The sequence below is a fragment of the Rana temporaria genome, chromosome 8, assembly GCF_905171775.1.
Source record: "Rana temporaria chromosome 8, aRanTem1.1, whole genome shotgun sequence".
Classification (NCBI taxonomy): Eukaryota; Metazoa; Chordata; class Amphibia; order Anura; family Ranidae; genus Rana; species Rana temporaria.
Window position 1 is genome coordinate 103229544 of NC_053496.1, and position 16535 is coordinate 103246078.

At 43.5% G+C, this 16535-nt stretch overlaps 1 protein-coding gene across 1 annotated transcript in view; it reads left to right on the forward strand.

Annotated features, from left to right (window-relative positions):
• The first annotated feature begins 7324 nt into the window (after positions 1-7324).
• SYNPO2L (synaptopodin 2 like) overlaps positions 7325-16535 on the forward strand; it is a 161637-nt gene continuing 152426 nt past the window's right edge. Inside the window, exon 1 of the mRNA XM_040320455.1 lies at positions 7325-7617. Within this exon, the coding sequence (XP_040176389.1) occupies positions 7513-7617 (105 nt within the window). The 5' untranslated portion in view covers positions 7325-7512. The remainder of the gene's footprint in view (positions 7618-16535) is intronic.

Consider the following 16535-nt stretch of genomic DNA (forward strand, 5'->3'; position numbering starts at 1 on the left):
ACTCTGTCCCCCCCTCTTTTCTGCGGCCGGCCAGGTCAACGTGCTCGGATAAGGGTCTGGTGTGGATTTTTAGGGGGACTCCACGCCATTTTTTTTTTCAATTTGGGGTGGAGTTCCCCTTAAAATCCACACCAGACCTGAAGGGTCTGGAATGGATATTTGCCGGGAACCGCACGTCTTTTTTTTTTTTGGTTTTTACGGCGGGGTTCCCCTTAATATCCATTCCAGACCTGAAGGGCCTGGTAATTTAATTTGGGGGAACCCCTACACATTTTTTTGTTTGTTTTATGAATGAATCCCTTTAGAATTGTCAGAGCCGACAATTCATTATAGCCGCGTGTGAATTTTTAAATGACTTTTTTCCTTCAGAATGTCACTTTGTGCAGGGGGAGTTCTAAGTGCGGGAAAAATGCGCTATTTCACATGCTGACATTACACCCCCCCTAGGTACGAAATTTAAAGGAATATTTCACTTTTATTGTTTCACTTTAAGAATTATTAATTTCACTGCTCCCGAAAAAACGGCCGTTTTAAAAAATAAAAAAAGCATTGATACATGTTCCCTGGGGCAGGACTGAGGTCCCCAAACACTTTTTAGGACAAAACTTGCAGATTAGCCTTTAAAATGAACACTTTTGATTTCTCCCATAGACTTCTATAGGGAGTTCGGCGCGGCTTTACATATTAGTTTCAATGCGCCGGCTGCTACGCTGGTTCATGCGCCTGATTAAGCCTCCACCCGGAGTACTAATTAATGCATGAACCAGCGCAGCGCACATAGCTTAGTAAATCAGGCCCAGTATGTCTATATATATATATACACAGTGTATATATATATATATATATATATATATATATATATATATATATATATATATATATATATATATATATATATAATGCGATGGAGATTTATAGTTTCTTCACTATCTCATTGGTCCTGGGATTTCATCTCTTTCTACCATTTGCTAAATAAAAAACATATAATAAACTGTCCCCCAGTATCAGGGACAGCTAAAGGTTATGCATTTTATCGCATTAGTTTTCAGCAGTGGTGGCTGGTGCTCAAATTTTTTTGGGGGGTGCAAACAAAAAAAAAATTCAATTGCAGTCTCACTGTGCCATCAAACGTCGCCACTGTGCCAGCAATTGTCACCACTGCACTGTGCCCAGCAATTGTCACCACTGTGCCCATCAATTGTCACCACTGTGCCCAGCAATTGCCGCCAGATTGCTTCCCCGTCCCCCAGCACTTACCTTTCTCAGGTCAGCCACACTCCCTCGATGTCTTCTCCCAAGTCCCGCCCTCGATGTCGCTTCAGCCAATCAGGTTACCGGTAACCAGACCCGGTGAACCTGATTGGCTGAGACGAGTGTCAGTGTTAACCAGGGAACGCACACCCCCTGGCTAACTATTTGGAAGCCGATTAGAGCCAACAGGCTGTAATCGGAAAGCTGGCTCTGATAGACACTTCCAAACACCAACAAACTGCTGTTATTCAGATGGCCGGCGCTCACCAGGGGGCCATACATAGAGATTTATGCATTGCATGAATCTCTATGTATTGTACACCTGATGGTGCAGGGGAGAGAGGGGGCGGCACTCCTGCGCCCACTATGGACGCACCGCCGCTGGTTTTCAGTGACAGAAGAATAATATATTATTTAAAAAATAATAATTTGGTGCATACTTACAGAGATGTTGATTTAGCAGCATTCTGAGCATCAACCCTCAGCACAGGATGTTGGCCAGCCCTCCAACTGACCACTGGAGCAGCTACATCCCTTTATATTATCCTTCTGAGAACCACATAACCCTACAGTGATGTAACCTTTTACCATCTAGCTAACATGTTGTACAACCTTGAGGCTTTACAGATTTTGTAGATGCTTTATTTTCATGACAATCCTATTAAATTGTGAACTATTACTTTCCTGCATCTGATGTGTAGGAATAAGTGAAATTGATTGTTTTCATTTCACTGAAATGTTGCAATATATAAAAAAAATGTTTAGGTACACTTTAACAGCACTAAAGCCTAGTACACATAATTAGATTATCGGACAAACGTTTTTGTTTTTGCATGCTAGTTTCCATATCGAAAATGAATAGATTACTAAAGTACGAAATTTCTTGTACAACAGAATAGAAATTCAGAAGTGATGTAATGTATTTGTATTGTATTTTCGGAAGAAAATTGTACTGATTAAATTTTAAAAAATTGTGTTTGTTCCTTTGGAAAATTTCAGACGATTTCTGTGTACCAACGATCAGATTGTTGTAGGTCACTTCGAAAGAGGTATTTTTTTGTACAATATTCTGATTGTGTGCACAGGGCTTTAAGAGCTAGACAGAGCTCGGTACACAGAGGTGACACTGTCTGAGGGCATAAGAAATAAACCTCCCAGATAATAACTGAAACAGCTGCTGGATTTTCCATATGGTAAAGGTTACAGGACCTTGGTTTCGATAGCAATTTCTTACTTATATGACCAAATAAAAATTTCCATCTAAATTCACTAGTCTATCTAAAGCCTCGTACACACGATCAGTCCTTCCAATGAGAACGGTCTGAAGGACCGTTGTCATAGGTTAACCGGTGAAGCTGACTGATGGTCCGTTGCGCCTACACACCATCGGTTAAAAAACCGATTGTGTCAGAACGCGGTGATGTAAAACACAACGAGCTGCTGAAAAAAACGAAGTTCAATGCTTCCAAGCATGCATCGACTTGATTCTGAGCATGCGTGGATTTTTAACCGATGGTTGTGCCTACTAACGATCGGTTTTGACCTATCGGTTAGGAATCCATAGGTTAAATTTAAAGCAAGTTGGCTTTTTTTTAACCTATTGTAAGGGGTTAGCTCGGTAGCGGGGTGTGTGACCCCCTGGATGGGATCACTACACACTGAATTTATACAACAAAGGAGAGAATTGTGGCGCTGCAAAATAAATGACACAGGGGTAGAATAAAGTCCGCTGGATAGGAGATGAATCCTTATTACAAGAATAAACAATTTTTAAAAAATATGTATATATTAGAACAAAATTTAAAAAATGAGGATGAAAAAATAAAAATATATGGTAAAACCTGGGATTAGTTGGTGATGCAGTGAATCATAGAGGAAGGGACACTGTTCTGTGTGGAGCTGATTGTCCCAAAAACGTTGTCCCAGGGCAAGCCTTTCAAGCAGGGGAGACCAGAGCAGGGACTCCAAACATGTGTACAAAAAGAAGAAAACAAAAGGCGCCTCCAGGTTAAAACGTTAGTGAAGCTTTTAATACACAAATGACAGTGGATGCTTGAGAAAGAAGCGCGTTTAGTCATCCGACGGCGCCAGCTTCGAAACGTCGTCGCACCTGGTGACGTCACCGCGGCCTACGCTGCGCTCCGGGCCTCGTTTCCACTACCCCTCCGGACCAGCTGTCTCACAGCACAAGAACGGACAGGTATAGGAGTGTCCTCGGAGAAAAAATCAGCACAAACAACCAGCCCGGATAGACGTCCCTCTCACCCTCCTCCCTCAGCATCTGATCCAGCTACTTCCTCACCGGATTTTAAGATTTTAAAATGTAAGTTCACACTGTCATTTGTGTATTAAAAGCTTCACTAACGTTTTAACCTGGAGGCGCCTTTTGTTTTCTTCTTTTTGTACACTGAATTTATACAGACAGGCAGTCGAAGACGGTTGAAAACAAAGTTCTTGGTTTATTTTTCCATCTTGCTGGAAACAAGTGCAAGCATCCAAACAGCATATACCAAATCAAACATAAATTAAACCCTGGCCACTTGGGGCGTCTACCTTCACCACAAAGGAACATCTAGGGAGTCTGGCACAGCCTAGTGCTGGGCAGACACTGCTGGTCATACAGCAGAAAAACAATAGTCTCTTTTTGATTTTTATCACACAGAAAAATAAATCACCTCCTCACCTCCTCAGACTTTCAGCTACTGCTCTCCTTCACTCAGAAAGCCTCAGGATGCAGCCAATCAGTGGTAATCCTCTGGATTATTTATATAGGCCTTAATTGCCTCATTCTGAACAGTTGAAGTTTCCCAACGCCCTTAGACCTTTTCTGGCTACTTTTGCAGCCGTCGCCTAATAACAATTGTGTATTGTCTAAACAAGGCAGAAATGTATGTCCCGTCTGTGACAACACCCACAGATTTACCTAACTTCCGGTCAAGCTATGGATAAATAACCTATGGGGCCCACACACGATCGGTTTTAACCGATAAAAATGGTCCATCAGATCGTTGTCCTCTGGTTAACCTATCGTGTGTACGAGGCCTAAGGCTACCATCTTCACAGATGTTTTTTTCTGCATAGATACAGAGGAAGATTGAGTGTAACACCTCTAGGGCTAGAAGTGAGTTACAGACTGGATCTCCAGGTGAAAATAAACTAAAAAAGAAAACTAATGCAGGAGGTTATGGAGGTTTTCTTTTTTTTCTATCTATTTATTCTTTTTATGTTTTCCTATTGGTTGAACTAGGTGGACTTGATTGGTTGGACTAGAGGTGTCTTTTTTTAACCACGCTATGTAACTATGTTCACTTGCTATGAAAATATGTTTTGTATACACTGAAGGAAATCTTCTAAGGCTTAATGTACACGTTTTACAACTTCCCCTGAACGATTTAACTTGACAGATAGTAAACAACGTTTAAAAAAGAATCAGAATTCCTTGTTTGTGAGAACATTTTGGTATGGGGATGTAAATACCAACTCAATTCAAAACAACTACAGTAAGAGCCGGTTCACACTGGGGCGACTCGTCAGGCGACTCAGCCGCCTGACAAGTCGCGTCCCATTCTATTCAATAGAACCGCTCTAATAGGAGCGACGCAACTCGCTCCGACTTAGAAAAAGGTTCTTGTACGACTTCGGGGGCGACTCGGGGCGACTTGCATTGACTTCTATACAGAAGTAATTTTGCAAGTCGCCTCTGAAGTCGTCTTCAGGACGCCTTGCCGAGTCGCCCCCCAAGATCGTGCCGCCCAAAGTGAACCGGCTCTCAAACCTTGGTTTGAGAGCGTTTTGCAAGACAAGCAAAATATTTTAATACATTTTGATTGATATACAAGCGATGTCTTGATATACAAGTAGCGTCAACTCACAACTGAGTATAAAAGAGAAGAGAGGCGCCTCTAAGGCCTCGTACACACGACCGAACATGTCCTCTGAAACTGGTCCGTCGGACCAGTTTCAGCAGACATGTTCAGTCGTGTGTAGGGCCGACCGGACAATTTTCCGGCCGACCGGACAGGTTTCCAGCGGACAACTGTTTCTTAGCATGCTAAGAAACATGTCCGCTGGAAGCCTGTCCGCCGGACATGTCCGATGGTCAGTACGACTCATCAGACATGTCCGCTGGCCCCGATAACCCGCGCATCGCATCAAAGTGATTCGACGCAAGCGTGGAAGCATTGAACTTCCGGGTTCGCGCACTTCGCCGCATCATCGTCGCCGTCACGTCGCCCCGTCGTCACCGCGTATTCTGTCCGCGCGGAATTTGGTCTGATGGTGTGTACAGCCATCAGACCAAATGATCCCAGCAGACATGTCCGATGAAAACGGTCCGCGGACCGTTTTCATCGGACATGTTGGGTCGTCTGTACGAGGCCTAAGGCTGCATTCACACCTAGGCGTAGGCGATTTGCAGCGTTTTTTACCGCGATTTGCCGCGACAAATTGCGGCGTTTTTTACCGCGATTTGCCGCGACAAATGCAGCATTTTTTTTCGCGATTTTCGCTGGAGGGGTGATTACACATTGTGTAATATGGCCGAACGCCGAAGACGCCTGAAAAAAAGGGTCAGGGACTTGTTTTGAGCTTCAGGCGTTTCGGCGTTCGCCGTGGAGATGTGAATCATCTCCATAGCCGACAATGTTAAATCACCCCTCCAGCGTATTGCAGGCTGCAATAGCGCCGGGCGGCGGGCGTGAAAACGCCTAGGTGTGAATGGAGCCTAAGTGTAGCAATATGGTTACATTTAATGAAGGTACAACATTTAGCAACATATTGCTACATTTAGAGGCGCCTCTCTTCTCTTTTATACCCTGTAGCTCCTGCTGGATTTTGCTTCTAATCCCCTTGTGGAGGCTTCCATTTGTGGATGGACATTTTATGGTTACACAACCTATCACATTGCTATAATCTTTTTATACGGACTATAAACTCAAGGATCTATGAATAAATGGTCGTGGAACAAATCTCTTGAGTTTCCATAATTTCTTATGGGGAAATTTGCTTTGATATACAAGTGCTTTGGATTACAAGCCTGTTTCTGGAGTGAATAATGCTCGCAATCCAAGGTTTTACTGTATATATAAAATATTTATTATGTTTTTATTATACTTATTGGAGAATCCATTGGAGGAATTTGACACTACCATTTTGCTTTCTAATAGCAGCAGTAATTGGGTACATGTGGAAACGCATGGGTCATGGAGAAATGTGATAAGCCAAAGTGTGAATTGCCTTGACAGCAACCATGCAAAACTCGTATTTATCGGGGTATTGCACGCTCCGGCGTATAGCGCGCACCCCTAAAGTGGACCCACATTCCTATAAAAAAAAAACATTTTAGTACTTACAGTTTTGGTGTCTTGCGCGGCATCCATCGGCGGCCTCGTCGGGTCCGGCGTCCGTCTGCGGCTTCGGGTGTCCTCTTCGTCGGGTCCGGCGTCCTTCTGCGGTGTCCTCCCCGCTCGATCCCTGCTTTCATGCGTCGAGTTTGAACACTGCGCTGGCATATACCGAGCGCAGTACACTCGTGTATAGTCGGGCAGGCTCGGCTCCTCTCGCGCTCATGTATGTCCAGGACGTGAGCGCGAGAGGAGCCGAGCCTGCCCGACTATACACGAGTGTACTGCGCTCGGTATATGCCGGCGCAGTGTTCAAACTCGGCGCGGGAAAGCGGGTATCGGCGTATATCGCGCAGCCACGATTTTGCCCTGATTTTCAGGGCAACAAAGTGCGCGGTATACGCCGATAAATACGGCAAATATTCGTTTAGATGGAGCTGGCCTTTACCAGTGCCTGGTAAATCTAGAAATTGGGATATTTGTCTATTATAGCTTTGTTAAAAGCATTGCACCCAATAGTGGCATTCAAAGAATGTGAACAGGTGGGTGAAGAAAGGGTAAAACCGTATTATTATTAAAAGGCAGTTCAGAAAGAGATGCCTATAATTAGACTGAATGAAGGTTTGTATGACAAGGCTGCACAGAGCAATAGGAGGGATCTGTTTTCAGAGAAGGGGTAATGTTAGGGAGGGACGTGAAGAAGTAGAGAGCAGCAAGATTGACATGACATGTGCTGGGAACACCACTGGCCTCTTCCCAAAAGTATCATTGACTCATCGTAACAAGTGCTGAAGCTCCCAGAAGAGTTTAGTGCAGCCAGGATCCACAGTCCTGCTGTTTGCTTGTGTACACTTGATACAAGGGAAAGGAGCTGTCATGGAGATCATTTAGTCAGGCTTTCAGAACAGAACATACAAGCATGGGTAGCGACGACCATATCCTCATCACCTTGTCCGGAGAAGGTCCCTGGGGCTTCAGACTGCATGGGGGTGCAGAGAAGAGCTTACCTCTTCTTGTGTCAAAGGTAAGTCCCTGCTATCAGGACTGCCACCACAAGGCCAAGTGGCCGCACTCACTGACACCTTACTGTCTTATCAAAAATGCAGCCTAACAGTCTAATTATTATTACATTTTGCAAAATGTATTTCATGTCCATATTTCATGTCCGAAATTCCAGGTTTCATGTTTTTTTTGCCTTTACAGTTCTGGTGGTTGTACAGAATGTGCAGCCACATAAACGTAATGCCGCGTACAGACGGTCGCTTTTTTGTGATGAAAAAAACCGACGTTTTAAATCATGAAATAAAACAGCGTTTTTGAAACTTCATTTTCAAAAACGACGTTGCCTACACACCATCGTTTTTTCAAAATGCTCTAGCAAAGCGCGGTTACGTTCAGCACTCTTTTCCATTGAAGCTAGCTTCATAACTTGCTTCTGAGCAACGTTGTTTTAAACGTCGTTTTGCCCACACACTATCATTTTAATCGACACAAAAAAACGACGTTTTGAAAAACGATACAAAAAATTTAAGCATGTTTGAATTTTTTTTTGTCGTTTTTCAGAAGACATAAAACAACGTTTTCCCCACACACGGTCATTTTAAATGATGTTTTCAAAAACATAAGTATTCAGTATCTATCAAAGCAGTGTCATTTTTAATATGTTTGGTTTGTATGAAATATACCTTATTGCCAAGTCACTCAAAATTTTATAGCACAAGACTACTGCCAAGAGGAAGCCAGGTAATGGCACCATCTGCCAAGGAGACCTAATTTAATCTGCAATTAAGATAAACTGCATTTTGTATTTACCATACTTGAAGCAGAAATATTGCTGATGATGCATTTCTGTCCGATTATCACTGCCGCATAATATTTTGCAAGGTCAAGACCAGTAGTAGGGAAAAGCAAGTATTCTACTCGTATTGCACAAGTGGCCTCTCTCAGTGTGTAGTCTCTTAAAATTGCTACATTATATTCATTTCTTCATGAAAAAAATCTCTATTTTTATAATGATTATATTCAACATTTATACTGAATTTAAAATGGAGGTTCACCCAAAAAATCTATTTTTAACATTAGATTGAGGCTAATTACGGGAAGCAGAATCAGGTGTTTTTTGAAAAAATCGAAGCAGTACTTACCTTTTTAGAGATCGATGTTCTCCCGCCGCTTCCGGGTATGGGCTGCGGGACTGGGCGTTCCTATCTGATTGACAGCCTTCCAACGGTCGCATACAGCGCGTCACGAGTTCCCGAAAGTAGCCGAACGTCGGTGCGCAGGCGCCGTATAGAGCCGCACCGACGTTCGGCTTCTTTCGGTAACTGGTGACGCACTGTATGCGACCGTCGGAAGGCTGTCAATCAAATAGGAACGCCCAGTTCCGAAGATCATACCCGGAAGCCACGTAGAACATCGATCTCTAAAACGGTAAGTACTGCATTCATTTTAAAAAAAACAACCGATTCTGCTTAGTAAAATTAGCCTCAATCTAATGTTAAAAATTTTTTTTCCGGTGAACTCCCGCTTTAAGTTTGTTTTTTATTTTCTAAATAGGTTCCTTTAAAGCGGGGGTTCACCCTAAAACAATTTTTTTTTTCTAGCATGCCATCAAGCATACTAGCGCGATCTACAGTACACCTTTCTTTTATTTTTTGGCGCCGTTCTTACAGTTTACTGCCGTAGTGAAGTTTCAGACTCCCTGCGGGGAATGGGCGTTCCTATGCACAGGGAAGATGATTGACGGCCGGCTATGGCGCGTCACGCTGCCCGAATATAGCCAAAATAGGACTTGCCTCTTCACGGCGCCTGTGCAGTCAGCTCCGATGTCTGTGCGCAGGCGCCGTAAAGCGCAGTGAAGAGACAAGTCCTATTTCGGCTATCTTCGGGCAGCGTGACGCGCCATAGCCGGCCGTCAATCATCTTCCCTGTGCATAGGAACGCCCATTCCCCGCGGGGAGTCTGAAACTTCACTATAGTAGTAAAAATAAAAGAAAGGCATACTGTAGCTCGCGCTAGTATGCTTGATGGCATGCTAGAAATTTGTTTTTAGGGTGAAACACCACTTTAAGCTAGTGCATTGTTGGTTCACTTACCTTTTCCTTCGGTTTGCCTTCTAAATGTTTTTTTTCTTTGTTTTCTTTGTCTGAATTTCTCACTTCCTGTTTCTCACTTCCTGTTTCTCCTCAGTAAGGTATTCAGTAATGCCGCGTACACATGATCGGTCAAACCGATGAGAACGGTCTGATGGACCGTTTTCATCGGTTTGACCGATCGTGTGTACGCGGCATAAGCTGTTCTGGCTGACTAACCACTGCTCGGATGATGGTGGAAAGCTTACTGAGGAGAAACAGGAAGTGAGAAATTCAGACAAAGAAAAAAAACATTTAGAAGGGAAATTGAAGGAAAAGGTAAGTGAACTAACAATGCACTAGCTTAAAGGAACCTATTTAGAAAATAAAAAACAAACCTTTACAACCCCTTTAAGCATGTTAGAACAGACCTACTGATATTTTAACCCCTGTTTACATGGCATTACTGTAACTTTGAGGCTTTTTTTTTCCATGTTTGTGTTTTTCAAATGGCTTATAGTACAGAAGAAGAATTGCATGCTTTTTTTCAGCCCATAGACATTTAAAGAGAACACCTGAAAACTCATGCGAACGCGCATTTTTTAGTAAGTCCTAAGAAGGCCTATGGGGCAAAAAACATGTGATTATGCCCCAAGAAGATCATCCTTTTTTTTTTTTTTTTGCATTTGTGATGTTAATAGGTCTATTTGGAATATAAGGATTCTGCATCTTGAAAAAAAATATTTTATTAGCAATCGCGCAACAAAACGCTTTTCATGCTACAAATCAGGTCAAGCAATGGTTTTGCAATATATCTTCCCCCAAATTTTTTTTTTTTTTTTAAGAGAGTGGGGAAGCTGGGATCACGTTTGGAAGATTTATCTTCTCTATTGTCACCAGAACAGAAGGTGAAAGAAATCAAAAATTTCACAGTCCTCACCAGAACAAGAAATCTTCCAAAAGTGACACTTGTATTAGTAACAACTGTCTAAACTGTCTAAACAACTGTCTAAAGGGGATTTCCCCTCACTTTGAAAAAAAAATATTTTACATCCTGTTGTTGAAAATGTGCTTACTTCGGATACCTAATCAATTGCAGGGGAATGTGTAAAAATTATGCAAAACTACTGTGACCCGACGTGATTGAAGTTTTTTCGGAATGGAGCATGCGCTGTCCGTGGAATTTCCCAGTGTGCATTGCTCCAAAGTACGCCGCAAGGACGTCATTGGTTTTGACGTGAACGTAAATGACGTCCAGCCCCATTCACGGACGACTTACGCAAACGTAACTTTTTAAAATTTCGACTCGGGAACGACGGCCATACTTAACATTGGCTGCGCCTCATATAGCAGGGGCAACTTTACGCCGGGAAAAGCCTAACGTAAACGTTGTAACTTTACTGCGTCGGCCGCGCGTACGTTCGGGAATTTGCGTATCTAGCTAATTTGCATACTCGACGTGGAATTCGATGGAAGCGCCACCTAGCGGGCAAAAAAAAAAAAAATGCAGTTAAGATCCGACGGCGTAAGAGACGACGCCTGTCGGATCTAATGGATATCTATGCGTAACTGATTCTAAGAATCAGGCACATAGATACAACGGCGCAACTCAGAGATACGACGGCGTATCTGGAGATACGCCGTCGTATCTCGGTTGTGAATCTGGGCCTATACATTCCCCTTAAAAAGTGATTGTAAAGCTTTGTGTTTTTTTTTTTAAATAACAAACATGTCATACTTAAATCCACTGTGCAGTTAGTTTTGCTCAGAGTGGCCCTGATCCTCCTCTTCTGGGGTCCCCCAGCCGCTCTATTAGCTCCTCCCCACATCGTATAACCCCCTAGAAGAAGCGCTCTCCCGGGGGGTTACCTTGCGGGCACGCTACTGAGTTCAGCTTTCGGCGTCCATAGACACTGAATGTGAGACTCAGCCCCGCCCCCGCAACATTGGATTTGATTGACAGCAGCGGGAGCCAATGGCTGCGCTGCTGTCAATCTATCCAATCAAGAGCCGAGAACCCCGGGCAGAGAGGTAGCACGTCTTCGAAGGGGGTCAGGTGAGTAAAATGGGTTTTTACAACCCTTTTTAATTCATGGCCACAAAGTGTAGTTTTGCCCAAGTAAACTAAATGCATTTTCCTTTGATTTAAAAGGCTAAAATTTGGTCCACGTACTATTGTAGCATCTTTTTATTCTATTAGTGTCTGCTCTCTGTGGATACTAATACCCTTATGATCCACTCTTTTTTTAACATTACAAAAAAAACTTACATTAGGGAGGAGATCCATGAAATAATTATTTCAGCTAAGGAATGATTGTTGTGACATCATTTATCTCATAAGGCAGCATAGCTGTGACATCAGTAATCCCAAAAGGTATGAAAATGGCAAAACCATTTAGCGAATGTGGGAATGTAGCTACAGTAGATGTGACATCATGCTGCTCATGAGGAAGGACAACTGTAATGCCGCGTACACACGATCGGTTAAACCGATGAGAATGGTCTGATGGACCGTCTTCATTGGTCAAAACCGATCGTGTGTGGGCCCCCTAGGTTATTTAACCATCGGTTAAAAAAAAGCCAACTTGTTTTAAATTTAAACGATGGATTCCTGACTGATAGAACAAAACCGATCGTTAGTAGGCACGACCATCGGTTAAAAATCCATGCATGCTGAGAATCAAGTCGACGCATGCTTGGAAGCATTGAACTTTTTTCAGCACGTCGTGTGTTTTACGTCACCGCGTTCTGACACCATCGGTTTTTTAACCGATGGTGTGTAGGCGCGACGGACCATCAGTCAGCTTCATCGGTTAACCGATGAAAACGGTCCATTGGTCCGTTCTCATCGGATGGACTGATCGTGTGTACGCGGCATAACACAATTTCTCTCAAGAGGTAGGATATATGTAAAATCTTAAAATGTTATCTTGGGACATAGGATAGATGTGACACCATTCAGCCCATGAGGAAGGACAGCTGTGATAACATTTATTCTTTAAAGCGGGAGTTCACCCGAATTTTTTTTTTCAACATTAGATTGAGGCTCATTTTGTCAAGGGGAATCGGGTGTTTTTTTTTAAATCGAAGCAGTACTTACCGTTTTAGAGAGAGATCTTCTCCGCCGCTTCCGGGTATGGTCTTCGGGACTGGGCGTTCCTATTTGATTGACAGGCTTCCGACGGTCGCATACATCGCGTCACGAGTAGCCGAATAAAGGCGAACGTCGGTGCGGCTCTATACGGCGCCTGCGCACCGACGTTCGGCTACTTTCGGAAAATCGTGATGCGATGTATGCGACCGTCGGAAGCCTGTCGGAAGCCTGTCAATCAAATAAGAACGCCCAGTCCCGCAGCCCATACTGTACTGCTTCGATTTTAAAAAAACTACCCGATTCCCCTTGACAAAATGAGCCTCAATCTAATGTTAAAAATTAAGTTTTCGGGTGAACCTCCACTTTAAGTAAGAGAGATGTAAACTCTTAGGCCCCATACACACGAGAGGATTTATCCGCGGATTTATCCGCGGATACGGTCCAGCTCGTTTGGATGGATTCCAGCGGATAGATTTGATAGCATGTCATCAAATATTTATCCGCTGGAAATCCATCCCAGGGGATAAATATCCGCGGAAACAGATCCGCTGGAGTGTACACACCATAGGATCTATCCGCTGAAATCCATTCGCTGGGATTTTTCAGCGGATGGATTCTATCGTGTGTATGGGGCCTTACATCTCATGACATAGGATAGATGTGACATCATTCATTTCATTAGGAAGGATAGCTGTGACATCATTCATACCATAAATTAGGATAGATGTGACATCATTCATTCCATGACATAGGATAGATCCAACATCATTCAGCGCATGATATAGGATAGATCCGACATCATTCAGCGCATGTCATAGGATAGATCCGACATCATTCAGCGCATGTCATAGGATAGATCCAACATCATTCAGCGCATGTCATAGGATAGATCCGACATCATTCAGCGCATGTCATAGGATAGATCCGACATCATTCAGCACATGAGGAAGGACGGCTGTGACAAAATGAATGTTGACACATCATTCATCATTCATCCCATGACAAAGAATAAATGTGACATCATTTAGCTATGATACGATAGCTATGACACATGTATCTCATGAGGAAGCATAGTCGTGATGTCATTCATCTCACATGGCAGGATAGTTTACGAGGAAGGATAGCTGTGATGTCATTCAGCTCATAAGGAAGGTTATCTGCAATGTCATTCATTAGAAAGGACAGCTGTTGGATTATTCAGCAGTCCTATAGTAACAGATGGCATATGCTGGTTAACTATGAGCAAGAGTCATACATTTATTATTACCATATATCGCACAAATATTTTTGGATATCTTTCCAGCACAATGAAGGCTTCTCTTTTTAACACCTCCAAAACATGATATGCATGTTGCAGGGGCTATGCATGATCTATAAAAAGGGTGATGTATAACATGAAATTAATTCCCGCATTAAAAATATATTTATGTGGTATCACCTTCAGTGGTGCTAACTATGGGACATCACAAATAAACAGGATTCACTAAATACAAGCCTCCATTTTTTCTTATAGTGATATAAACTTTGTAAATCCCTAGTTCAGCATGTGTTTTTAAGGCTTTCTACCCATCACCAGTTGCTTTTGAGGTCTATTCTGCAAATGTGATTTGTTCTAACAGGGAAACATGGGTCCTAAAACATTTACAGGCTTATTTTCATTTGTTTTAAGGCATCTGTATTTTTAAAACAAGTTCAGTTAAAGGTATGGCATAGAAGGATGTGAGGTGAGGCTGATGTGATCAAATCCGCCATCTATACGTCTATCCCCATTCCCCTTTTTATCGGTACTAGTACTTATGTAGTAATTCCTGGAAAATGACAAGCAGAAGAATGATGCCGCGTACACACGGTCGTTTTTCGGCATGAAAAAAAAAGACATTTTTAAAAACGGCATTTAAAATGATCGTGTGTGGGCTTAACAACGTTTTTCGGCTTCTGAAAAACGACAAAAAAAAAAGAATTCGAACATGCTGCATTTTTTAACATCTTTTTTTTAAATGTTGTTTTTCGGGTTGTAAAAAATGATCGTGTGTGGGCTAAAACGATGTTTTAAACCCGCGCATGCCCAGAAGCGAGTTATGAGATGGGAGCGCTCGTTCTGGTAAAACTACCATTCATAATGGAGTAAGCACATTCATCAAGCTGTAACAGACAAAAAAGCGCAAATCTTCTTTTAGTGAGTGAAAAACTTATATAGCGCTGCACATGCGAACTAAATCGCCTCTGGGCGCTCGTTTGTCCATTTCTCCTTTGAACTCAAAAGAGATGGGTTTTGATCTTTCTCCTAAAGGTCAAGTGATTCTCCTCCAACCGAATGCTGGTTGGTAAAGCGTTCCATAGTCTGGGGCCCTGGAGCACAAATCTTCATTCCCCCTTGGACTTGTATCTGGCTTTGGGTATTTGGAGTAGATTTTGATTGGTGGATCGCAGAATGCGATTGGAGTTGTGAGCTTTTAGTTTTTCGCATTGATATTGGGGGGCATTTCCCCGAATGCACTTACCGTATTTTCCGGCGTATAAGACGACTCGGCGTATAAGACAACCCCCTCATTTTCCAGGAAAAATGTTGGTTTTGGGATATACTCGCCGTATAAGACTACCCCCTTCCTACTAGTCTTTCTGGAAGCTGAGCGGTAGCCAGAACAACCGCTGACAGGAACAACCGCTGACAGAAACAGGCTTTTTTCAAGCCTCACTATGCCATTACATGCCCCCACTGTGCCATTACATGCCCCCACTGTGCCATTACTTGCCCCCACAGTGCCATCACATTACATGCCCCCACAGTGCCATCACATTACATGCCCCCACAGTGCCATCACATTACTTTCCCCCACAGTGCCATCACATTACTTGCCCCCACAGTGCCATCACATTACTTGCCCCCACAGTGCCATCACATTACATGCCCCCACAGTGCCATCACATTACTTGCCCCCACAGTGCCATCACATTACTTGCCCCCACAGTGCCATCTCTTGCCCCCACAGTGCCATCATTTGCCCCCACTTTCCCCCCCACTGTGCCATCACTCATGTTTTGCAGGCCGGTGACAGTCTCCGTCTGCTGCGAGCGTCCATGATTTCAAAGCCGCGCCGTCTTCTCAGTGTGTCCTGTGATTGGCGGAACACAAATTTTCCCAGTAGCGCCTCTGTTCTGTGTTCCGCCAATCACGGATGCCTTCTCATCTCGTCCGAGGATGAGAAGGCATCCGTGATTGGCGGAACACAGAACAGAGGCGCTGCTGGGAAGATTTGTGTTCCGCCAATCACAGGACACGCTGAGAAGACGGCGCAGCTTTGAAATCCTTCACGATCGCAGCTGCATGGAGACCGTACCCGGCGTATAAGACGACCCCCGACTTTGGATGCATTTTTTTGCATCCAAAAAGTCGTCTGCCTCACTCTGTACATGCCTCACTATGTCCATGTGCATGCCTCACTCTGTACATGCCTCACTGTGTCCATGTGCATGCCTCACTCTGTACATGCCTCACTGTGTCCATGTTCATGCCTCACTCTGTACATGCCTCACTGTGTCCATGTGCATGCCTCACTCTGTCCATGCCTCACTGTGTCCATGACTAGACTGACGTTTAACATGGGAGTCTATCGAAGGGGTGCCTAGCTTTGAAAAATCAGTGCTCCCCAGTCGTAGGTCCCCCAGACAACAAACTTTGCACACTTGTAGAGAAGAAATGTACCAAGTCCCTAAAGTTACCGGAGAAATTACCGTTTAACATGGGAGTCTATGGAAAGGGTGTCCGGTTTGAAAAAT